Source organism: Tachysurus vachellii, chromosome 7 (assembly GCF_030014155.1).
Source record: "Tachysurus vachellii isolate PV-2020 chromosome 7, HZAU_Pvac_v1, whole genome shotgun sequence".
Lineage (NCBI taxonomy): Eukaryota > Metazoa > Chordata > Actinopteri > Siluriformes > Bagridae > Tachysurus > Tachysurus vachellii.
In genome coordinates this window covers 14,043,119-14,069,240 of record NC_083466.1, presented here as the reverse complement: position 1 = coordinate 14,069,240, position 26,122 = coordinate 14,043,119, and the positions used below count along the sequence as shown (strand labels likewise).

Genomic DNA, 26,122 nt, shown 5'->3' with positions numbered 1-26,122 from the left:
CATCAATATTGGCAGCTGCCCTCTCCCTGGGTTGCCAGTATGTTTTGTGCTGCTCCCGTCAGACAGACACACTCTTCATCTGTCTAGAATGCAGATCGACTGGACAAAAGCATGTCCTTGAAAGCTGATAGTATGTGTTTTATGCGCCTGTATATAGTCTCAATATTATAAATCATGTAGATACTCGTAATTAGTATAAAAAAGATATAATAACTTCTGTTTATATTTGCAATTGTAATAAGCCTGTTTAACAGGAATTAAAATGTATATTTAAACCTTATTGAAGTTTCATATTATTTACACACACACACACACACACACGCACACACACACACACCACAAAATGTGAATTCCATGGTTATGTAAGATTAGATGATTCACTTAGATGATTACTCTATGCAGGATATAAGAAATGGGTTTTCAGGGAAAATTAAGATGGAATTTGAAAATGTTCACTTCCTTGTATAAATCATGGCTTTGTGTGTCCATTTCAGAATCAGTGTGTTCTACAGAAACAGCACTAATGTTTTTGTATAACTGACATTTTACACACAGTAAGTGTATAGAGAACTTTGTTGTCTGTCATTCAACATTTGTCACACAGCTGCTTTTAGCAAGTACTGTGGGTTCTGGTTTATTTTATTGGGTTATCAGTGGCACTCAGCTGAAATAATTAGAGCTCAGTGGGCTACGATAAATTGACTTTATTTATACATGACAGATTTGTCTGATGCCAAAGTTTTGCACATTATCTGGATCTACACTTGAATTCATAATATGAATCCAAAAATATGTATCCCAAAATGGAGAACATTTTCTCTCACTTTCCACATTAATAAGGAACATTTTTTGGATATAATGGTGGTCCTTTTTAGATATTGTATTACACCCAATTAAGTATAGTTTAGAACACACTGTCATAGAAGCAACACTAATACTTAATTAGGATGTTTATCGTTCCCCACTAGCTTCTCTGAAGAAAGTGTAGAGCTGTTTTTTTTTTTTTTTTTTTTTCTTTCTTTCATTAATTCATATACAATACTTACACATTGGAAAATAAACCAGACCAGTGTTTAAAGGTGCTGTCACAGAATCTGTTCAGGAATAAACAAACTTGACCCTTTGTTAAATTGCTTATGTATAATTGATCAGAAACACAATTATTGACTGTGTCCCCTGTGAGATTAGACCACCCAACAAAAAGTAAACTAAACATTTTAGAATTTCACAAATAAACACTTTAGACTGTATTAGTCATTTTATACATGCGATGGTGACCTTATGCAATCAAGCAAAGAGTACACAAGTGTTGTACTTAGTCACATGCAGAATGCATGCAGATTGCTCTCAATCTGACATAATGGGCAAACTCAAGTTAAAAAAAAACATAAGCTGACACTAGTTAAACTGACAAACAGTACAGGAAAATAGCATTATTGTGTATTTATACACATTTGATGGGAACATATTCAAAATATAACAAATGAATCGATTTACATGAAACCAAAATATAAAATTTTATTTAAAATGAATGTTAAGATAATAATTTTAAGTATTGGTGTCATGAAAAAAACTGTTTAAGACACTAATGCTCTGTTTTAGGCCATTTTTGAACAGACCCAAAGAATGATTATAAAATGAGACATTTCATCTTCACCTTACAAATTTGACCTTGCATGAAAACAATACCTGTTTCAGAATCCATCAATATAGTAGAAACATAGAGACCGGTTCCTGGACTGGACTGTTTTGTGAAGGTTCAGCCCAGTCTGATGTAATATTCCTTATTTTTTTCTTTACAGTTTTTTGGTTTTATTTTACAGATTCAGCCATGTTCAGCGGGACAGGAGAGGCAGGTCACTGGAGTTCATGATGAGACTTGAGTCAAGGTTCAGACTTTCTGTGAGACAAATAAATGTGCAACAAAACCTTTTAACATTTGTTCCAGTGAACAATATAGCACTCAACAATACACCGACTCAAACTGAAGGTCCCATAAGTCTAACTGTGCTGAAATCATACATTCAAAATGTCCAAAGAAAGTGTTTTTTTATTACTCTTTTATTCCATTATGTTCTTTAGAACTGAGCACCTGGCCCACTAGAACAAGTAGGGTCAAGAGGGTTTTGTGAAGCATAGTTTGTGGGTACATGCTTTTATTATTATTATTATTATTATTATTATTATTATATATTACTAGTAATAATAATAATGTATTATGTTACAGTGGTAGACAGTTAAAGGGGACACTGGATTGAAAAATCTTTAGAACCAGTGAACATACAAGACCATAGTTTGGATGCAGACCCTGCAACATATTTTAGTGGCTCAAACCAAGATCTCGAAAAAATACTTTAGCAAACCCGATTTGAGTATGAGGATAAAATAGTGGGCTGTATGCTCATCAAGAAAGCTTTCAAGGACTTTCAGAATTTTTTCTCCACTCAAAGAGGTGGTGGTGGGGGATCTATGAAAGTCTTACAAAGCTTTCTTGATGAGTCTACTGCTCCTTATTTTCTCCTCATATGTTGACCATGAGGGCGAGTGACGAACAGAATATTTAAGAGGATATAAAAGACAGGAAAATTTGGAGTTTGTACTATTATATAAAAGAGGCAAAGAGAAGTGCCAATGTGAAATAAAACCACTTCAAAATAATGGTTCTTATTTATAGCCATCAACAGACTCAATAATGGTTTAGCATGAAAAGGTAACCGACCATGTTAGTACCTCATTAAGCAATGGATTATATGTAGCTGGACTTTCACAAATTTTAGTAGAATACCCTGCTTTAGAAGTTCTAAACCTTCTCTGTAATAATTATCAAGCATCTTTGTATTGCAGGTTTGTACCTTGATCAAAGTTGAGCTTTTTTGTTGCAGAGCTGTCACCGAGTCCCTCAATGTCTACAAGATCGCTGTTTACATCTGAATCATTCAGAGCACTGAGAGTAACATCTGTGAAATAGACAATTAATTCATTAATTTTATTTCTGTTGTAAGAAAACTTCATCATAACCCCTCCCTTAATGATAATTTACCCGAATGTGATTCATAGCATCTTCTGCGTGGTGATACTCACCTGCAGTTTTTGGCTTCTTGATGCTACCAGAACCTGTAGAAGGACCCTGTAATCCTGTTGACACCACGACCTGAGATGTTGGCACGGTTAGGATTGTTGGTGGTAGAGGGGGTGCTGTGGCAGCTGGGACCTTCTTGGTGCTTTTCTTTGGTGAGTCAGAGGATAAAGGAACTCCACTGTCTTCATAAAGCTTGCGCTTGACTGTGGTCTTGATTTGTGCCCTAAGCATAAAAAGTTAATTCAAATATCTAGCTAGTCATAAATTAACCTTTACATATTTTGGTTTACAGATTTATATATAGATATATAAAAAAAAATACTGTTTTGTTTCTCTTGAATTTTCACAAAGCGTATTCGAATTACAAGAAAGAGGACCTCTTCTGTTTCCATACAAATCTTTAGCATATATTACAAAACGAAGATCCAAGCACACATCCTGGGATGAGCATTCAGGCCTGGTATAGGAAGTAAAACAAAGTAGAGAGACCTGAGTGCTTACACTGTGCGCTTCTTGATGACCGAGCTGAGTGTGTTCAAGTCGTCACCAAAACGCCTAACAGCTGACCGGAGCATCTCAATCTCTGTGTCCGTCCATTTAGCTCTGCAAGGAGAGACAGGCCTCATGGTGTGACTATACTTCAGGCTGATTATCGGTCTACCTTATGAATTGGTTTACAATGCACAAAATCAATTGGGAGTAAAAAAAAATAACTTATTATTATTATTATTATTATTGAGACAGGATTGGCAGTTTGCACATGATCTTTGAAAAATTCAAGAGAAATAAAAACTTGGGAGTTGAGCTAAATTGACAAATGTGTGAAAATGAGTGTGTGCTGTAAAACATCCATGTTCAGTTCAGGCAGTGCGTTATTGGTATAACAGGGAAAGGGAAGAAGACCACACGTGAAAGAAACAGGATTTTTTTTCTTCTGTGACTCATGACCACCACCAACAACAACAACAAACACGAGTTAGAGAGCAGCAGAACCTTCAGCACTTCTCACCCTGCTGGACTCGAGTCTGCCACCGGGTGCAGCTGCATGGTGAGTTCTCCTAGTTTAGTAAAAGCAGCTCCTGCTGCAGAGAAGATCTCACCAACCTGTGGGTGTGAAGATAAACATACAGTCAGCCAAAGGGACACGACTGGGTGATTTATAATAGTGATCAGGATCAACAAGAAAATATATCATGAAGACATGTTAAAAAACAAAGACAAAGCAGCGTCTAATAATAATAATAATAATAATAATAATAATAATGACACTGCGTTAATGTGTTGCAGCCTGTATATAAAGTACCTTTGTTGATGCCGAGGTCATTGTTCCGTCTGATCTAAACAGCGAAATAAATCAGCGTCCCAGCGCTTGTAGTTTAGTTCACTTATACACAAGGGATGTTTTAGAAACGCTTAGTGTTTACTTTTGTCCTGCATAAAATAAAATAATGTTTTGAACCGAATAATAGTATTAGTGCGCCATAAAGGTTCCGCTCGTGTTCGCCGACGTTCATTGGTCAAAATCCTACCTCTGTACGCGATTGGTCAGCTAATTTAAAGTGTTCAAAACACCCAACGTTGCGCTAAAAACGCGCAGGTCGTGGGATTTCTATATATCTCGCTCTTTTCGGTCAGGAGGTACCTCAGGACTAGGGTTAGAAAGCAGTGTTATAATGCAGTGTGATTGGTTTGAATTCTGTTTAACGTTGTATGTCATTTTAAATACTTTGTAGTCAATAATAAAAAAAAAAAAGGAATATTTTTAACAACGTGTGTATGCGACGTTTTATTTTACTTGTGCAAAGCGCCATCTGCAGGACAAAAGGTGCACTGCAGTGTACTAGAATTTAATTATATTATGTATGAATTTCATTAGTGTCGAAATCAATTTATGTATTTAAATATATTAGCAGCATATGAAGTATATTGTGCTAAAATATTTCAATAAATAAATTGATTAAGAAAAATATTTGTAAATAACAAACTCTCTTCAAAGCCACAACCAGAACAGCATAGTCTCATCCCAGGCTATTATTTATATACATGCAATAATTTATTCAGATCTGACTAGAGTCAAAGTGTCACTCTTTTTTCTTTTTATTTTACAAAACATAATTGTTCATTAAAGGTTTCATTAGATTATGAATAAAACCCATTCAATTCAAGTGACCTGGCTAATTGCTATAATAACCTAATAATGAATCAAATTTAATGGTTGATAGTTTCTCTAATACTTCCAGTGCTCATTGGTCCGTGGATTCACTGCACTCCACTATGAGAACCATGAGTCTAAACTATATGAGAGATGATACTGAAATACTCAAGAGTTTCTAAATACAAGACCCATCACTTACATGAAACAGACATCATCTCCTGCATAATGTTTAATCATTTGCTTACATCAGTTATGCAAGGGCTACAATTTGTGTTGAAATGCAACTGATTAATTAGCTAAATTACAGGATTTTTAAAAAAAATATGAGATAAGCTAATTAATGACAGTGACATTGCACACAGACACACGCGCACACACACAACCTCTGACTGAATGTAATTAGTGAGCATAAATATTAATTATTTGACTTATGGAATCATTCCTTTTATTGATTGCAGTACTTATTGTAGACTTTTTTTGCTGGGTTAGTATGCTTTCTACCTTTCCAATAAAGGGGAGTGATACCCTTTATTGAGTTGTGTGGTTGTGTTTTTTTAGTTCCCTTTAATGAAATGATTATAGACTCTTGGCAGAGTGGATTTTACTGCTTTTCTTCTGCTTGCATGCGGTGCATGTAAACAGTCTCTGTGCTTCCTTTGTCAGTGAAATGAGCCCATAATTGCTGTGACAGACCACATAAGACAGTATCAACTTGTTTGTGATTATTTAAAAATGCATTCCATTTCTCTTGAATTTGCAATTTTATTGTTGGTTGTCATCTGCAAAAAAGGGACACACAATTTTAGCTTAGTCAGACCTTTTTTAATGAGGTTTTGTTGGAGGACTTCAAATACAATGCCCAAGAGGCAGCAGTAGTACCATGCAGAGTAGTAGCACAATGCTGTCACCACACAAGTTTGGCACAGTGAGCAATGTCTGGACCAAAAAGAATAATGATAAAAATGAAAAAGCTATCAATCTGAGGATGCATAAATGATACTCACACTTAAACATAATCACACAATGTTGTGTTCACATTAATTACAGTATATGAGTGATTTCAACAGCACATGAACCAGTAAAGACTCCCAGAATAGTTTTTACTGGGAAAAAACCCACATACAACACTTTGTCCAGATAAGATGATTTATCAATCACAATATCACTACCATGTTTAATACCGATGAAATTACTGTCAATTCCAATATATTTCACTGCAAGTATAACCTATTATTGCTAACCTCAATCTCAGGGCTAATAATAATATTTAGTAGATATAAATGTATGATATAATAACATCAGCACTGGAGTATTGTCGCAAGGTTTATCAGTCAAATTTGTGAGTACAGAATCTATTGGGGAGGAGATTTAGGACATGCAAAGGTCTTGTCACTGGACAGAAGATAAGGAAAAATTGTCATGAGCAAAAGATGCAAGAGCAGCAACAGACAAGCTCATGCCCCAGCCACAATGCTGGCACATGCATTTAATTCACTTATCTGTTTTCTCATATCAAAACAATTCCATACAGAATTTTATTTTATTTTCAAGATGATATCTTTTCCATTTACAACTCCCTTGTCCTGTCAGCTTGCGAGGTTACATTTAATTACAGCTAATTGTAATACATGCTGGTGAGCTTGCCCTTCCACAGTGTTAAGAACTGATTAAGAGATAAACTATACTGAAATATCAAGTGAATAACTCAGTGGTGTGACTCAAAGTATCTCTAAGCATCCAAATAAACACACTTTAAAATATACAAATATAGTGAGCTAGATACGGTCAGAAGATAAGAGCAAGAAAAATTGTACATTAAATGAGGATAGAGAAAGTGTCCAAAAAGTATATAATAAATATTGTACATAATAATTAAACCAGACAAGAGCAAAGTGAAAACACTCTCTGTGTTCTCTGTCTCAGAGAAGTGTGCTCTTCTACATTTCATAATAAGTGCAAGCATGCGACTGAAAAGGAAAAAAGGACATACTAAACCATGAGAATGAGTAGGCTCTTGGCTCTTGTAAATGTCTGCTCTCTAAGCACTCCCATTTAAACACTCTGCTTTTCTGCATCATCTACCAAATGCATAAGTTGAGTGATGGCGAAGTTGGGGTTAAGATGGCTGACACAGCAGACCATCATTTCAAATGAGCACTAACTAAATTACACTCCTTCCATTACCGTAATGAAAATTCTTTCCTACTGGGAGGGGAGCCAGTAGTGGAAAAAAGTTATTGACTCTTTGGCACACAGGCATGACACAGTAGTTACAGACCTCTCTTTTAAGGACTTGCACAGATGCACAAAGTGCCCGCGTAAATATAATGAAAGTGGAGGTGACTTTCACAAGTGGTGTGCTACATATAGACAGGAGATAATGGATAATGACCCGTGGAGGCGCTCAATTCAGATATACTCTTACACAGTCACTTTTTAGCTTGCACACCCTCGCAAACACACATAAATAGAGGTGGAACATGCTGTGAGCACCCGTATGCATGCAATAGGTGTATCAAACATGATGAAAATTCTTTACATATGAGTATAATACACAGACATGGCATACACACATATTTCTGGAAGCCAGAACAAAAACATCATAGTATAGAGCCAGCACATTGAGCATGGACTGAAATGATTCCCTTATATGTGATATCAAAGAATTGTTCTGGACCCGCACAGAGACAGCAGACAACTGCACATAACCATAGGCCACACACAAAATTTAAACAGTGGAGAGGGTTGACATTACAGAAGAGGAATATAGACAAATGCACATATGGTCAAGCAGCAATTATAGCTTAAGCAAATCAAAGTAAAAAAGGAAAATGGGATCCTGAGGACAAGAGTGAACTGGTATAGGCATACTGACACACACAGACACAATTATCCGAGGTAATATCGCACTTTTAACATGTTCTCTCATACAGTACACCTTCAGTGATGACCGTAACTTTTAATAGTCTCTTCCTGCAGTTAACATGCAGCGCAGTCAAACCACTGTCTAGGGCAATTGTAATAGTATTTAAATGCGAAATAATACAACAGCTAACAATATACTGGTGGCAAATCATATACTACATAGCTTATAACTGTAACCTTCCCATGTTAAATCTTCTACCTACTCAGAGGAACCCATCAATAAAGGGCATAATCTACAGTGGCTCAGAGACATTCTATCAGAGGGCTCCTGAGACTATAGAGTAATATGGTCATCACTCTTCTCTAATTTTTATTTTCTTGCATTCTCTCCAATGCTCCACATTCTCTGCATGTTTATCTACAGATCTGTACAACGCTCTTGCTTGCTGTAGTGGTCGAACTGGCTCTTCCAATGCATCATGTAGGAGCTCCAGCGGTGGAATTCCGCCTTCCATTGCCGTTCAGCATCATCAATGTTGTCTGAGTATAGAGAGGAGGAAATAGATAGGGAGAAAGAAATAGCAGTCATTATGTCTAATTTTGCTTAAAAATGTAAAAAGCTCCATGAAAATGAGATGCAGACTCAATACTGTGATTAAATAACTACACAATTAGCTTATATAGAGAAAAAATAGGTTATGACTATAAATGACAAATTAAATACATTTCACAAAATAAAAAAACAAACAAACACCAGAATGGAAAATCAACAAACAGTACAGAGACCTTCCAGACATACACCAAGTAATGCCATTAAACAAATTACTTGACAGCACACCCAAACCTTTTATTAGAGCAAAGACTCACTATGGAGCATTTGCAGTTTATGAGTTCAGGTCACTGCAGCCAAAGTACCTTACACTCTTGGAAAAAAAAGTTTCACATCCAACTTCTACTGGTTCACATCCAGTAGAAGATGACCAATTGTTTTGTTTTCTTCCAAGATACACATACAAAGAAAAGGCATTTCCTTATGAACTGAAATTCCTTATGTACTGTGCGGTCTATACGTTATGTTTTCATACACTCTGAAGCAGTTTCATTGCACAATGCCTGCCATGTACAAATAATATGTGTCATTTAGCTTATTTCATTTTAACCTAAACTGAACCATATTACTTATGAAAGGAAGGATAAATAAAAACAAAGTAGTAAATCTATTTTTGTTTTTCTTATCCCATTTATTTTCCTCAGCCCTTCTTGTCTAATCAACATTAAACATAAGTGAGCCATTTCAAACATTACCACCTAGGTTGTTTCTCTATCCACTAGTACTTAACATTCCCAATTTCTCATTTCACTGTTTCCTGTGTCCATGCTCTAAAGGTGAATATATGTAAGTTAATAAGATGGCAACATTTCAAAGTTACAATTTCTTAATGGCTGACAGCATGACCATTGCATGGCCTCTGCTGATGAATTGCACATATAAAATGCATCATCTAGGAGTTTCAGCATTGGGACAGAAATAATCTCAACAATTCACATCATAACATAAATTGAAAAATGTTACTATCAGTTCCATTAGTTACCAGTTATATTAAGGAGGCGAGGAAGAAACCGGTTCCACAGGGCACAAAACTGTGTTTTCAGCCCTTTGTGCACCTTCATTGCGTCTGTGTTTAGGCCCACATGCTTCTGCTCTGTTGCTGTGAAGAGAGGCCATCGCCGTCGGCTCTCTACAGATCCATCAACGTTAATATTGGGATTGCTAGGTAAAAGAATAGAAAAGTGAAAATAAAATGATCATCCCATCATTACAATATAGGGAGGAAAATCGTGCACAGACCAATTTGTCCACATTTTCCAAGCACACACAAGCTCACATAATTGTATTTCACTCACCCAGTACGAGCAAAATTAGCCCAGTATCTCATTATACGTCGACTGAGCTTCTCCTCTTCTGCAGTGTAGTTAAGCCTCTTCTCCAATGGCAGCCCAAACACAAATTCAATTTCATAGCCATGGATCACTCCCATCCATTCTGGCCAGGCCAGGTTTGAGGCGCGATGGTCAAAGAGGTAGAGGTACACAGCAACTGTTGTGAACCACACAGAAAGGTGCTTGTTAAAAATAAGGTGACATTTTAAATACATTTTTAAAACCTTATACCAGTTGGAGAATCTATCTAAATTGCACTAAACCATAAATATAGAACCTAAATTGCAAATCAAAAGTACTGCATCTATCTACTAGTACCTTACCTTGTGAAGGGCCGCTGTTGCTTGCTGGGCCTGAATTGGCCCAACCAAGGTTTCCTTGAAATGTTGTTCCTGTCTGCTGGGCAGAGTTAGCGTAGGATCTTGCAAAGTGCTGCAGAGGGCAGATTACATTATGGTCCCCCACAATGTCATCCATTGCCTCGCGGTTTTTCAAAGGGTTGTCCTCATCCAACCAGTCCGTGTATTGAAGTATAACAGCCTCCAATCCAATATCATTAGCATGTGGAACACTCATCCTAACACCTTGTAGAAAATCCTCCCTTGAGATCAGACTATCATTGTCCTTGCTGAAACCTGGTGCACCATAAATCAAGAAATATGATCCTTCATCCTGGTTTACACCCAAAAGAATTTGGGTATCTTTAAAGTTGCCTGAGCTCAACATGGCTTCAGGGGTATCAGGGAGCACCACACCATCAATCACAGGCACAAACGAAAAACGGAATAGGCTGCTATATGGGAGTACCTGAAACTCATGGTCAATAAGCTCCTGTGGTTGCTTGTTCCTAAGGCAGTCAACAAGCTCAGCGTCATCATCATCAGGACAGCCTACAAATTTGGCCAGCTTGATGGCCCTTCTTCGAGCCTCATCAAAGCTGACTGTAGCCCAAGGGCTATTTGGCACACCACTTTGCATAATGGCACGAGTGAATTTGGGGCGACTCTCTGGAGACAGAAGATGCATGCCAACTGAGGCTCCACCAGCACTCTCCCCAAAAATGGTTACCTGCTTAGGATTTCCTCCAAAATATTGAATATTATCCTGGACCCACTGGAGTGCCATTCTCTGGTCTAGCAGTCCCACATTTCCAGGAGCCTCAGAGGAGCCATTAAGGGCAAGAAACCCAAATGCACCCACACGATAGTTCATAGATACCACCACAACCTTCTCAGAATGTGCTAGATAGCGACCATCATAGACATCTAAAGAAGAAGAACCACTGTAGAAGCCTCCACCATATATCCATACCATAACTGTGAGGTTGTGTGGCCGAGGGGAAGCAGGAACCCACACGTTTAGGTATAAACAATCCTCACTCATTATCTTGTTGGGGTTCCACATTTCTGTGCCAGGAAAGCCAGGATATGAAGTGTCCACATACTGGTAGCAAGCATTGGAATAATCTGTGGCTTCAAACACATCATTCCATGGCTTTTTAGGCTCAGCTGGCTTAAAACGCTTTTTTCCTACAGGAGGCTCTGCAAATGGAATACCCAGAAAAGCAACAACATGGCTTCGATCTGGCATGGGAAAGCGTAAACCCTGTACACGACCTAACCGAGTTGTTACAATAAACTCAGAGTCGCTTTGTGTAAGGGAATGATGAATAAAGAAAATACAGAAAATAATCGAGAGGAGTAAGGTCTTCATTTTCACTTCTGCTTTTGGTTATTTGGTAAGGTGCTGATTTTTTTTCTGGGCTCAGCTCAGATTATAATCTGTGGAAGACAAAAAAAAATATATATTACAATAACAATAAAAACAAATATAAAAAACAAATATTCTTACAACACAAGCATTCTAAAAGAATAGGAATAGAATATATATTTACTACAAAACCACAGAATACTACAAAAATTTAACTACTGCTCTACATTTAGTACTAGTAATCTCCCACTTAAGAACACTTGTTTGAAGGAAATGTCTTAACAATCTCATACACCTGTGAGGTTGTTTATATTTTATGTGTTGTTTGGTTGCCATGATGACTGGATTAGTTTGAGAGGCATGGGTAGGGGGAAGGTACGTGACTTTTTCTGCAGCTGTGTTGGGAAGATGCTATTTCTGTTCTTCTGTCTCTGTCGCCTGTCCTGGGTTGTGTGAACTATTCACATTGTTAGACAGTTTTATGAGGAAGATTTGGGTTTTCTTGTCAATAATCATGTTATTTGTGTAAACAGCTACTACAGAAAACACAAAAAATATAATTTAGTAGTCAGGATTTCCAAGTTATACACTAGAATATATTTGCCTAGTATCCATCCTAGATTTTTTTTAACACTACTTCATGTTTAGGTTTAGGTAGAAGCATTTCTGAACATTTGTGGCAATAATAAAGCATAACATAACCACTGATGGTTGGGTCCTAATGTTCTGTTTATATGTACATGTAAATTACTTTTTATACTTGTGCAAATTACAAACAAGGTTATAGGATTGGCTGGAATTAACTGTAAGTAACGTGACATGTTTTTCTCATTTTACATCCGAGTAGATAAGGAAGCACTGATTACATTTTATTATATTTTTACTTTGTATCTTAAATTAGTTGTCTCTCTCTATCTTAGATACTTTCCTTTTTTTTGTTATTTTGTCATTAGCTCAACCTGAAATGATTATTTTATTCTTTGGTTGTAGGCATACAGAATATCGGTTTTCAACTTGGACGTGGTTTTTTTAGACTGTGGAAATAAGTTGATATGATTGTGTCAACTGTAAAATCTTATTTTTGAATTGTTTGCTGGGAGTTTCTTGCCTGTATTAGTATTTAAACTATACTGTTTATTTCTGCTATTGTTATTTCTTCCGCATTTTCATTATCTTGAAGAATGCATTTCGGACGTCATCCATGTTGGATATGTCTAAAATCTTTGAATAAGATACATTAAACACTCAACCTGGCAAACATTAAGGGTGCTAGATATAGCAGGTAATAGTAGGGACTTAAGCAGCAGGCATCATTATTTGCAACATGGCAATTTAGCTTAAAGCAGTTTATGATTGCTAAAATAATGGATGTCCAGAGGCTTTGTAAACAATATGGGTATTTGTATAATTGTAGTAGTTTTAAGAAGATTAGGGTGGGATAGTATCCATTCCACTCGGTTAGGTGCTGCTCTTATTTTTTGCAGTATAGCTCATAGTCACAGAACAGTCACAGAACAGTTAATCTGCGACAATCCACACCAGGAAGCAGACAAGCAGGCTAAATCAACCGTCTGCTAGCTGCACCAAATCGTAACTCAGGTTCCATTATATATTGAGACATAGTCTGTTCCCCAAACTAACCAAAATGTTCAGGAAAGTTTTAATAATCTAATAAACATAAAATTGTATCATACTGAATGCACAGCCAGCACCATTGGCTGTGTATAGGACTGTTAAATATTAGATTGTTTTCATTTAAAGCACTTATTGTTAATGAAACTATTACTGATCAGGAGTGTATTGTACTTTGTTTAAAAGAAACATGGATTAAATAAGTATGTATCATTAACGATCACACACACACACACACACACACACACACACACACACACACACACACCAAAACGACCACTCAAAATTGGTGTGTGTTGTCAAACAAAATTGGTATTATTTTAAATAGCATGAAATAAAGTTTTAAGTTTTGTATCTTTCTTCCACTTTCTTCATGTTTGTGCATGCTTCCCCCACAAATACTTTTTTATTTCTAGTATGTGAAACTACACACATACTCATTCACATACAGTTTTAAACATTTTTAGATTTAATCCCCAAAACATCTCAAATCCTGTCCTTCTGTGTTCTTTAGTGTGAAATAAGACACCCAAACAACACAAATGCACACACAACTAATCAAATCTGCTAAAATCTTCAACTCAGAATCAGTTTACTCTCCTACAGTTTGTGCATCTAAAGATTTTCTCATAGGAACTGGCAAAATATAATTTCTGAGTATGCACTCAGCAGCAAATTGTGGGAAGGACATGAGATATAAATCGCTCTGTGTCACTTTGTACAGCATCTCAGCACAATCAGTCCATATAGCAAAAATAATCTTGGTTCAGAGAGCTTTAGAAAACATTTTAAAAGAGTGGGAAGCAAATGTAGGAGTTCCCTTCTTTATAGCCGAAGAACTTTTTGTACATGAGCATGCATTGACGCATCTCAGCACCAGCTCAACAGTACTCTATTTCAAAACAAAGCTTTATGTCTAAAAATGGTCTTCTAATTCTAGGAATGAGCTACCAAGAATGTACCATATAAGTTCAAGGTGTACATTTATAAAACAAGCAGAATAAAAATCTGTCCTTCATGTGGTGTGTACTTATTGATCTCATTTGTCATATGTACTCATTTATTTATTTTCTGAAATGTTTTTTATGCATAGCTGACCTTCTGCAGTTTACAAATGGCCAAATTAGTAGTGATTAAAACCTTGTATCTGCAAAGTCAAAATAATGATTTGTACCATCACTATCCTTTATAATAGGTTTAAAAGAAACAAGTTCATATAAAAATGTTCTGAGAAAAATAGATAATATTAACCAAATATAGCGCTTTTACTGCTAGTAAATGAGATTTATTTATTTTATAAATAAATATAATGAGAATTATTTTTGATTTATTTATAGTGCTTTTAACAATGGAAATTGTCACAAAGCAGCTTCACAGAAATATATCAATTCCACATATTTGTGTTTCATTATTATATAATTTTTGTTAATAAATCTGTCTTCAATTAGCAAGCCAGATGTGGCATTGGCAAGAACAAAATACTAATAGAAAGCCTGTTCCATAAGGCTTTGGATAAGAAAGCTCTCCACCCTGCTGTATATCTGCAATATTGAAGGTACCAAAAAATAGTCTTCACTTTTGATCAATGCAAGCATGCTGGATCATAAAAGACAAGAAGTTTGCTCAGATACTGTGGTGTAAGACCATTCAGTGCTTTATAGGTCAATAGTAGCATTTTATAATTAATGCAAAGTTTGATTTGAAGTCAAAGCAGTTTATATTAGACAGGAGTGATTTCATATCTTCTTGTTTGAGTAAAGATTCTTGCAACAAACTTGAGTTTATGAACCATCTGGATCATCTAGAGATTAAAGTATTTCAATAATCCAATAATCAAAAAAAGCATGATTTTTTTTTTTGCATTGTGTCATAGTGTTGTGTATATAGCTCTTATCTTAGCAATATTTGTGAATAAAAGAAAGCCTAGTAATATTATCTAAATGAGCTTCAATTGACAGATTGGAGTCAAGTGTCTCACCAAAGACTTTTACTGCTGCACGTCTTTTGTTTGTTTGCTTCACAAACAAAAGGCAAGCCAGAGTTACTATGTAATCAGAAAGAAATATAATATAATCAATGTTGTCAGAAACTGAACTACGGGCCAGCAACACAAGCATAGCAATAGAAAAATCTAGCAATGTTTTAGGGAAAAGATACACAAAAACATGAAGAAAGTGGAGGGAGGATACAGACAGAGTAAAAGATTGAGTCAACATTTTTAACATGGTTACTTCACTATCAACTTATACAGTCTCATTACCTGTAAATCGAAACACGCCATATGTCAGAAATGTTTAGGATGGGTGCAAGTTGAATTAATAATCATAGGCTTTAATATTTTCCATTTTCAAATAATTGAAAATTGGTTACACAGAAATGAACACAACACAAGGATTATTATACATGTCTAAAAACATTATTTAATTAATTTCTATTAATTTCTATTTCTATTCATATTTTTTTTCGTGCACAGTTTGAGAATGACTTCTCTGCTTCCTAGAAGGGAATTTGCAAGTATTCTTACATACCTGGTGAATATCAGGGACATTTATTTTCATGTAGCCCACTGTCTACATTTTGCAACATACATTGACTTGATATATAATCTGTGCTAGCAAATGTAGCTTAATTTTCTGTGACAGCAGTTTTCTTAAATTGAGTTATGTTTACTTAGCTATTATACTTTTTTAAACAATTTGCATACTGGAACAAAAACAGAAGAATTCCTTAGAACATCCGTGAATCTTATTCTGATCCATTGTAAATGTCTGATAATATGTCGGATCATCTGTTCATGTAATTTAAAGAGCATGTGTGCACAGTGTTATATATTTTCTACTCTTACTCATATGTTTTTTAATTTATGTGTGATGTCTCTATTATATCAAATTTCCTTTTTTTTCCCCAACAATGCCCCATAAAATAATTCTAAGACAAATTTGTAGAGTATGTTCATGTTCTGAGACAATGACTAATCATTATTTAATGATGCCCCATTATACTGTAACTACCTTACGTTAGTATAGACAGGCCACTGCTTAAAGCTAAATAAGCCGTGTAGTAAGTAATATATCCGTTTAAGAAAAACACTTGCTTTGCACTTAACACGACAGAAAAATAGAGAGATTGTAGTGGCGCCCAAGTTACTGGGTAACAGGGGTGCCTGTCAGTGTGTCTCAATGGACTTATTAATATCCAAAAGAACAGCTGCAAGCCGGATACAAGGGTAAAGAAAAGGGGAATGAGCATAGGGGATAAACATGGTGGAGAGGCTCAAATTAGACCCTGGAATCTGTGTATGAAGTTCGCAGGGGGATTCATTTTCAACTTGGGATTAAATGTAGTAATATGCACTTATATCCTTATATCATGTCATATATAATGTCATATCCTTATATACTCCTTCCCCTCTCCTACCTACTCTGCTTCATTATTTCCAAAATAAACACTTGCTCCCCAGTGAAACAAGTATACTCCTAATTACTGTAAGCTATTTAATTGATGGTCAGAATCAGATTAGCAATTCATAGTCAATTGGTTTAAGTAAGTCAGTCAAATAATGCACAGTTGGGCTACACAAGTTAAATAGTAACACTTTATGGACTTCTTTTCTACAAGAAATCTTACACCATGAAATACTTGCACTTTGTTTTTTCTTTCTCCAGCATTTGTAAAGAATTGTGTTACCACTACAGTGTGTGGAGCTATAGAAATAGAAAATAAAAAGAGCCCATACTATTAACTGAATCGTCTCTGCACACAGTCTTGACACTTGCATTAACATAACCGCTATACGTGCAAGCTAAAAAGGGGGCAATAAGAGAGTATGATATTATCATGATTATTATAACGCACTCTAATGAAAATATTGTGAATGATTTTAAAAACAATACAAAACCCTCAGATCTTTAAAATTCAAATGTATCCACCTATTAGGTTTACACAAGGGAACACAATATCCTAGGTTGCCCTCTGCTATCTTCATTTCTGTGGATGTCTGTTTGCTACCAAACATTTCAGTAAGTTCAAGTTAATGCAAGAAATTTGTATTAGAAATTTGTATTAGACAGGAATGATTTCATATCTTCTTGTTTGAGTAAAGATTCTTGCAGCAAACTTGAGTTTGTTTATGAACCATCTGGATCATCTCGAGAGTAAAGAGTTATCTGTTGCATGCAGTGAGTGTTTCTTTGCACTTTTGTGCAGTAATTATAATAGTTTGTTCATACAGTCACACATAGGCTACACTCCCACATATGACTTACAGTTCACTGACCTACTGATCAGCCCACAAATCACACAGATGTTTCTATTTTGTGCTTCCTCCCACAGCTGGATAGATGCCAGCAGTACAGATGAGTGCTATTATTAAAATGATCCATTGCTCTGACAGAATAAATTATAAAACAAATGTAATTCTGACCGTAGCGTTTGGTTATTATAATGAACAACTCTGAACAAAAACTGGCTTAGTTTATTTCTAGACCCAGAAGAATCTAGTGATTGCAAAATGAAGAAATATATAAAATTGTACACAGCTAATTAAGCAGTTCAGGACCAGACGAGCTGGAAAGGATGTGAGACAGGTGCTTGAGGTAAACAAGAGTTAATTATAGAGCGCACTGCCCCCGAGTGCGCGTGCGTTGGCGTGTGTTCACGAGCCGCCTTAATTCTCTCTCCATATCTGCAGCAAGCCTCATCTACTTACATCCAGTCATGCAAAATAATGAAATCACAGAGCGCGCGCATATCCATCACCGGCTTCGTGCATGATTTCTGAACCCTTGCTTTCCCTTCGAACAAAACAGACTTACAGGTTGTTCTTTTTAGGCGAACGTTAACGTATTACTTCATATGCACAACCCAGTCAATCGTGTCAAGTTTAATCACAGTGGACAAATTGGCCTCAACAAAGACATACACTTGCAAGCGACACACAGTGTCCACTGCACTTTAGTGACAGAGATTTCATCCAGTGTTTATATACTGCTACAACTACTAATAGCCTACTACTACTACTACTAATAATAATAGCATTAATTAAAAAAAAAATAATAATAATAGCATTAATAAAATAATAATAATAATATTAATAACAACAACAACAATAATAATCAATAGCAAATTTTAAATAAATAGTTTTAATGACATTTATAAACCGATTATTGCAAGAGGAAATTTCCATCTCATGAAATATCTCGGATTAGTCCAAAGGTCATTAAAAAAACTAAGCATGTGCAGCATTTTCCAAGAGGAACTAAATCGCACCGATCAAATGACAACGTCGAAAAATGAACAAACGCAAATATGTGCAAACCTTAATAAACACACGCAACAGCGCGTGAAGACGCACCACAGGCGCGCACACGGAACCCCGCTTCCTCATATCACTGCGCTGGTCCTGTCTCTGCGCAGTGGTTACTTTCGATTGCAACGGGGTCGCTTTAGCATAACTTGAAAAGGAACAGAGCTCAATTGAAGGTTTAAAGTGGCTGAATGGACCGTACCTGGTGATTCCCGTTGGCGAGGCGGCTTGACTCTGTCCTTTTCCCTTCTTTCTCGTTCCTGTCCTTGAGCGGAACAAGCCGGAATGATGGCTGTGCTGCTGAATGTGGGTGTAGAAGAGGGCAGTTGGAAAGCACAGAGAATCTCTGCCTCGTCTGCCACGACCAAATTTACTGCCTCGGCCCTTTAAACGCTTGATGTCACCTCTCTCGCAGAGATTTCGACTAGGGGCGATTGGACGTAGAGTCGCACTGCACTGCTGTGTCGATAGGGGGAGACTGATAATGAAAAAAAGGACAGCATTGAATTCTCGCGAGAAAAAACACCCATTTCTCACATCCATATGCTGTACTTCGAGATAGACGAAGCTGCATCTGCAACAAATGGACTAAGTGCAATTAGTTAATCCCATTTAGCTAATTGTTTTCTTCATCACACGCAATGACACATTAAAAAAGCAGTGAAACGCGTTCACAGACAAAATCCAAGCGTTTTAAAAAGTGATTTTACTGCATTTACATTTAAAATGAATTCTCTTCAATTTACATCTAAACCATGATGAAGAAACAATCCAATGCATCTTAGTTCATTCATGAAGCACAAATGTCAGACACTTAAATTACTGTAATATCCAGAAGATAAAGTATTGATCAGATTAAAAAACAAACAAACAAACAAACAAAAACCACAGTGTACCTTCTGTGAATTTTCCACCTTGTCATGAATGCTGTGTTGAGATAAAAAATATCAGCAGATCAGTCAACACACAAATCACACAAAACCTATAATTTCACTTGATAAAATGAGGAGTTATTAAATAATTTTTAATAAATAGTGCAGCATTTCCTAAAAGATAGATACAGTGATTTTTAAATGTGTTACAAAGGCCTTGTGTATGTACCACTCAAATAAAGTAACTATAAATGTATGATTATTATTATTATTATTATTATTATTATTATTATGTGTATTAGGTAACTATTATTATTAAATTAAAAATAAATATTGACTTTAAGAATGTATAAAAATATATAGGATCATAACCAAATAAACAGAAATCAGCAAAATAACCTTTACAAGTAAAGTGCCTCAGATGCTGAAGGTGAAAATTTGTATGCCTCAGTTCAATTTTTATTATGTCTACATAGCTACTTTATTATTTCATTACTGTTATACCCTTGTAAATACACACTTGTTTCTCACACAGTTATGACTGTTTTTAAAAAGCAAAACATTGCAAGACAAATGTTGAAAAGACAAAATATTGTGAATTAAATTCATTGCCATTAAATCATAACAAGACATTTCATTAACTGATCTTAATAAAACATGACATTTGAAAAGCATCAGCATGAGCAAGTAAATATCTTTAAACAAAACCCACCAAAAGCACACTTATCTTGCAGAAAATTCAGGATAACTTGGTTGATTACAATAATCCTTAAAAAAAAGTGTATCCTTATAAAGGCATTGTGTGGTTTTATTAGATTTTTGACAGAAATACAAAAATAAGCTGAAGTTAATAGATATTTGCAGGAATATTTGCTTGAGTCATGGTGGCAGCCCCATAGGACCAGTGTTTCATTAATATTTGTGTCATATATTTAAAAGTCCATGACAACCTATACCAACAACAGATCTGGTGAAAGGAAAGATCTGCCATATTAAAAAGCATGACTGTGCCTAGACTGTACTCTATTCCAGTGCTTTAAGCAGTGGAGGATTTTATCTGCCTTATTGCATTTAGTAGTTCCTTCACCATCAGCACCAAAACAAATGACTAAACATGCACACCCAAAAGAAAGAAAGAGAGAGAGAGAGAGAGAGAGAGTACATGCATACCTGATGACAGAGGGGAGAAAAAAGCCTGCTCAAGGAGAAATCTATAATAGGGTCGGTAAAAGTAGCTGTTTGCTGATCCAAAGCTATTATCTAATTGCTGGGCTATTAGTAATTTAGTGGACACATCAATCTATCTCCTAGTCTGCTTCCAAGTAATAGGAAACATCCATTGCATGAGATAAAACAGTTATAACAAATTAAAGATTTTGCTGAAACAGAAAAAACAGGGCAAATGTATACATGTAATGTATATGTAACACAGCAAGCAACAGAATGTTAAATCACCATTTTATTTAGCATTTATTATTATTTTTATCATTACATAATTCATATTCAGTATTTCAGTTCCACACACTAACTCAACACTACCATCATGTGGTGACCAAGATGTGGTCAGTGTGTCGGTGTGGATTTTGGATTTGAATTTAATCATGTATGTTTTAAGCTAAGGTTCACTTTTCTTAAAGACATTATTTAGCAGTTCCTGCTATAACATAGCAAATTTTAAATAAATGTATATTTTTCCCCAGGGTAACCTTTAGCACATGGTTTTAAAATTTCAAGGTACATTTTTTACTGTTTAATATGCCCAGCATGTTGGATTAATCATGCATACTGTATATTGGTCTTTTTTTACATTTACATTTACAGCATTTGGCAGACGCCCTTATCCAGTGCGACGTACAGAAGTGCTTAAGTCTCTATCATTGGATACAATCATTATTTTATAATTATTATAATTATAATAATTATAATAATTTAATAATATAATTCTAATATAATTCTACTAATTTTTGTAGCCTAAAAAATCTGATGTTTTAAATACATTTTCAAAAGTAACAAAAATAAGCTTACCTAGATATTGGCATCAGATCATATTATAACATAATAGCATTTTTCTTCGAAATACAGGGTGTACAAATACAAGAATTATTTTCAGTGTCAAACGCACTACAGGGCAGTACAATAACCAAATAGTATGATACAATACAGTCTGATACAATGCAATAGAGTGCAATGCAGCATAACAAAATCAGATACAATATACAAAATCTTTATGTGGATACTGCTGATACAGCAAACATGTAAGGGTTGTGTCAGTGCCTGATTCATTTTGCCTTTTGTACTTTGTGTGGTGGTAGGTCACCTTAACTAACAATTTATCAAACTCCTTCACAATCCTACACTTTCTGGAGATATTTTTTAGGCATATAACTTGAATTAGAACTTTGAATCCAGAGCATGCTTGAAAAGAGTTTAACATTTGGTAATCTGTCCATAATTAAATAAGGTTAAAATCCCCCCCCAAAAAACCCTCTGTTGCTTCAAATGTTATTTCTGCCTGTTGCATGTGCTGATCTAGTCATCGACTCTCTTTCTATATTCATAATAAACTCATTTTAGTTTTTCTATTGACCCACAGCACTGAAAAACATGCTCTATCCTAAATAATGCTGTTTTCTAATTTTTTAAAATTTTTTATATTTTTATTTTATTTAATCTATAATTCCCAGGAGAAAAAGAGAGATATCCCTTTGCTTACAAGGTAAAACATACCAACATGTTGGTATGTCTCAGCCAGAGAGGGCCGAGCGACGTCCGCAGCCGAGCTTAAGGCCCGAGGCAACGTCCGCATCCGAGCTGTAGGGCCGAACGACGTCCACCGCCGAGCTGAGGGGCCGAGCGACGTCCACCGCCGAGCTGAGGGGCCGAGCGACGTCCACCGCCGAGCTGAGGGGCCGAGCGACGTCCACCGCCGAGCTGAGGGGCCGAGCGACGTCCACCGCCGAGCTGAGGGGCCGAGCGACGTCCACCGCCGAGCTGAGGGGCCGAGCGACGTCCACCGCCGAGCTGAGGGGCCGAGCGACGTCCACCGCCGAGCTGAGGGGCCGAGCGACTTCCACCGCCGAGCTGAGGGGCCGAGCGACGTCCACAGCCGAGCTAACGTGTGGAGCAGCGTCCCCCGACGCACCGCGGCCAAACCCTCGCCTCGACTAACTGGGGAAAAGGGAGGGAGGGTGGGAATAATCTTCCGCCACGGGCCTGCAACACCCCCCGCGGATGAAGTGAGGCGACGTCCTCCTCGGCGGAACCGGACATGGAGCAACGTCCCTCACCGGAGCAAGGTGCGGGGCGATGCCGCAAGGCACCAGAAAAAATAAAATAAAATAGTCCACGAAGACTGACGGAACAGTCCAGGGAAAACGACGATTAAAATAGATCCAGAGGGACTGACGGAACAGTCCGGGGGGGATGACGATGAGGAAGACTGACGGAACAGTCGAAGGAGAGACGATGATTAAAATTGATCTAGGGGACTGACGGAACAGTCCGGGGGAAGACGACGATAAAACTAGGGAGGGAGGGAGGGGGGGGGGGGGTGGTGGTTGGGGTGTGACGGAAAAAAAAGCCGGTCCGAGCTGGAAGCTATCCTGCAGGGTCAGTAGTTGTCGGCAGATTCATTCTGTCACAACCAGGGAAGGAAGGAGGCGGACCCGTACACAGAATAGCTTCAAAGGAATGGGGTTTAATAAATGATAAAGACAAATACAATAAAATGACGAGAACTAAAACAATACAGATGATGACACTTAACAATGACTAGGGTAACTAAACGTAACTAATGAATCCGCGCTGCCATAGGCAACACGGCTCAAATTTTTCCACAAGACAATGATGACACAATGAGGAACAGGTGTGGTGACAGGGAGGAGCAGACGAAGGCGGGGCAGACACGTGACGAGGAACAACAACACACATGGCCGAAAGTCCGGGCTGATCCCTGACAAATATCTTGTACAGAATATAATTAAGGCATCATATGATAAAATAATTCAGCTATTGCATAAACCACACATTTTTTCCAACACAGTTTATCGGTGTCAAATATTCCTTTATCAGAATAACCAAACAACAGAGGAATTTCCATATCTTGGTGTTGCTCTGTACATTAGCAAAACAAACTGATTGAATATAGGTTATCCATAGCAAATAGAGGCCGTTAGGTACTGATAGGTTAGACTATTATATCAACAACTATTATTAAGTCCCGCTCAAATGCAAGATGCACGAGTTGAGACTTACGAGTGTGGCTCATTGCTTGCCTGTGGTCCGTAAAAACGTTCTTTAGTGCCGAGAAGGAGTTCTCTATGGGGTCAGAATTGTTTCGTTATTCTGAATAAATATACTATGATTCACAAATAAATATTTTCACAAATATTTTTTAAATCAACAAATGCACAATAAGCAAACCGTAAATATATGTTACACATTTCACAAAAAGAAATGAAATTCACAAATAAATAAAATGGGATTTGCAAATAAAAAAAAATATTTATAAATATATATTTAATTGTATTTATTTGTGAATGGCTCCCTGCTCATTTGTGAATCGTGTTCTGTGCATTTGTGAATCACTGCACGCATTTGTTGATTGCGTTCTGTGCATTTGTGGATTTGAAACATTTCTAACGTCAAGACGTGCACAAGAATCCACAAATAGGTGGACTCCGCCCACCGTCTACTCCAGCCAATCGGACAACGGTCTCGTGGCGCTGACCAATCGTGGCACGGTCTACCTCCAACCAATCACGTTCTGATTTACTGAACCAATCATGTTCTTCAAAACTAGTTTGCACTCGGTTTTTTCATCCAGTACGATTCTCTTGTTCTATTTTTGTGCCCTTTCACACGTATTTACAGTCTCATGATTTTTTTTTTACTTTGCATTTTTCTCATACTGATGCTTTCACTTGCACCTACATGACTTAGCCCTGTGTGCCATCGTTCTACGTTATATAAAGCATTATGGTCGTGAAGAAATGACATTTTATTCTAATGTATGCAAGCTGTATAGAGAAATTATGATACATTGAATGATGAAACCTAAGAGTTATTGTAAGCATAATGCATCCTGCTTCCTTTAGCTTTTACTTTAATAAAGTCACACAGTACATTTTCAATCAGCAAAATGTGAGCAATGTTTACAGGTGTACAGTGAGTTGACACTGAATGCTATTTCACATGAAACTTCTGTTTCTAAATGACCTGCACTTGACCGATTAGTAAGGATCGCATGCATGTTATCTCTATCAGGAGTTTACAATATTTGTCTGAAAAGGTTCATCTCTGTTTCTGAGCTTTTTATTTTTTTTTTTTAGTATTTCACATACAGTAGATAATGTCATGATTTCGAGTCATGCGATTGCGAGTAAATCAGAACGTGATTGGTTGGAGGTAGACCGTGCCACGATTGGTCAGCGCCACGAGACCGTTGTCCGATTGGCTGGAGTAGACGGTGGGCGGAGTCCACCTATTTGTGGATTCTTGTGCACGTCTTGACGTTAGAAATGTTTCAAATCCACAAATGCACAGAACGCAATCAACAAATGCGTGCAGTGATTCACAAATGCACAGAACACGATTCACAAATGAGCAGGAAGCCATTCACAAATAAATACAATTAAATATATATTTATAAATATTTTTTTTTTGCAAATCCCATTTTATTTATTTGTGAATTTCATTTCTTTTTGTGAAATGTGTAACATATATTTACGGTTTGCTTATTGTGCATTTGTTGATTTAAAAAATATTTGTGAAACTCTTTATATTTATTTGTGGATCATAGTATATTTATTCAGAATAACGAAACAATTCTGACCCCATAGTTCTCACACATGCCAGTGGAGGCCCCGAACGTGACCGCAACTTTTAGCGCAGAAAAAACACTGGGCATGGCTTCCAGAACTTTGTGCCGTTCAGAAAGAAGTCTCATAACCGTCATTTTCTGTTGACTTTCGTCTGTCTTAATTCTGGAGATATATTGCTTTGCAACAATGCATTCTGTTTCCACAATGGTGCAATTTGTTAAATCCATAATAGGCTTCACAGACTCAACATTTAAAAACGTCTCACTATCTATCCCCAAATCTCAGGCGTCATTGGGCATCAAGGCAGGATACACCCTGGACCGAATGCCAACCCATCGCAGGGCGCACACACACACACTCTAGGGACAATTTTCCAGAGATACTAATCAACCTACCATGCATGTCTTTGGACCGGGGGCGGGGAGGAAACCGGAGTACCCGGAGGAAACCCCCGAGGCACGGGGAGAACACACACACACAAGATGGAGGCGGGAATCGAACCCTGGAGGTGTGAGGCGAACGTGCTAACCACTAAGCCACCATGCCCCCCATTTTCTTATATCCATTGTTAAAGATTTTTTGAATTAAAACAATGTTTTAGTAGATGTTTTCAGACGAACGTCGCAAACTTTAGAATAACGATTTCACTGACCATTTAGCCTACTGATTTACGTTACTGACGTAGTGGCAACGTGAATGTAATTGGCTGACTATGTTAGCACTGCATTATGGGTTAGTACA

The 26,122-nt window shown here is 36.9% G+C and overlaps 2 protein-coding genes across 3 annotated transcripts; both read right to left on the bottom strand.

Annotated features, from left to right (window-relative positions):
- Positions 1 to 689: 689 nt before the first annotated feature.
- On the bottom strand, positions 690 to 4,619 carry zgc:92664 (uncharacterized protein LOC436695 homolog). 2 transcript variants are annotated; one of them, XM_060874481.1, is made up of 6 exons: positions 4,383 to 4,619; positions 4,089 to 4,183; positions 3,581 to 3,682; positions 3,082 to 3,302; positions 2,853 to 2,957; positions 690 to 1,900 (listed from the first exon to the last, which is right to left on the bottom strand). In XM_060874481.1, the coding sequence occupies exons 1-6, from the start codon at positions 4,401 to 4,403 to the stop codon at positions 1,836 to 1,838; spliced, it is 609 nt and encodes a 202-aa protein (XP_060730464.1). In that variant the 5' UTR covers positions 4,404 to 4,619; the 3' UTR covers positions 690 to 1,835. The 2 variants fall into 2 exon arrangements, with proteins under 2 accessions (XP_060730464.1, XP_060730465.1); XM_060874482.1 differs by lacking the exon at positions 3,581 to 3,682.
- A 1,424-nt stretch (positions 4,620 to 6,043) lies between these two features.
- ache (acetylcholinesterase) lies at positions 6,044 to 19,169 on the bottom strand. The gene is made up of 5 exons (XM_060874480.1): positions 18,890 to 19,169; positions 10,364 to 11,821; positions 10,005 to 10,197; positions 9,692 to 9,870; positions 6,044 to 8,639 (listed from the first exon to the last, which is right to left on the bottom strand). Exons 2-5 carry the CDS (start codon positions 11,751 to 11,753, stop codon positions 8,518 to 8,520), a joined length of 1,884 nt encoding a protein of 627 aa, XP_060730463.1. The 5' UTR covers positions 11,754 to 11,821; positions 18,890 to 19,169; the 3' UTR covers positions 6,044 to 8,517.
- Positions 19,170 to 26,122: the final 6,953 nt, after the last annotated feature.

Bases quoted from the DNA above. Each gene is read 5' to 3' on its own strand.
- zgc:92664 (XM_060874481.1), bottom strand. From the start codon at position 4,403: ATGACCTCGGCATCAACAAAG. The intron at 3,303-3,580 runs GTAAGCACTCAG...TTTTATGCTTAG, and splicing joins GTCATCAAGAAGCGCACAGT to GGCACAAATCAAGACCACAG. The intron at 2,958-3,081 runs GTGAGTATCACC...TCTATTTCACAG, and splicing joins CAAGAAGCCAAAAACTGCAG to ATGTTACTCTCAGTGCTCTG.
- ache (XM_060874480.1), bottom strand. From the start codon at position 11,753: ATGAAGACCTTACTCCTCTCGATTATTTTCTGTATTTTCTTTATTCAT. The intron at 10,198-10,363 runs GTAAGGTACTAG...GGTTCACAACAG, and splicing joins CAACAGCGGCCCTTCACAAG to TTGCTGTGTACCTCTACCTC. The intron at 8,640-9,691 runs GTAACTAATGGA...CTCTATACTCAG, and splicing joins TCGCCTCCTTAATATAACTG to ACAACATTGATGATGCTGAA.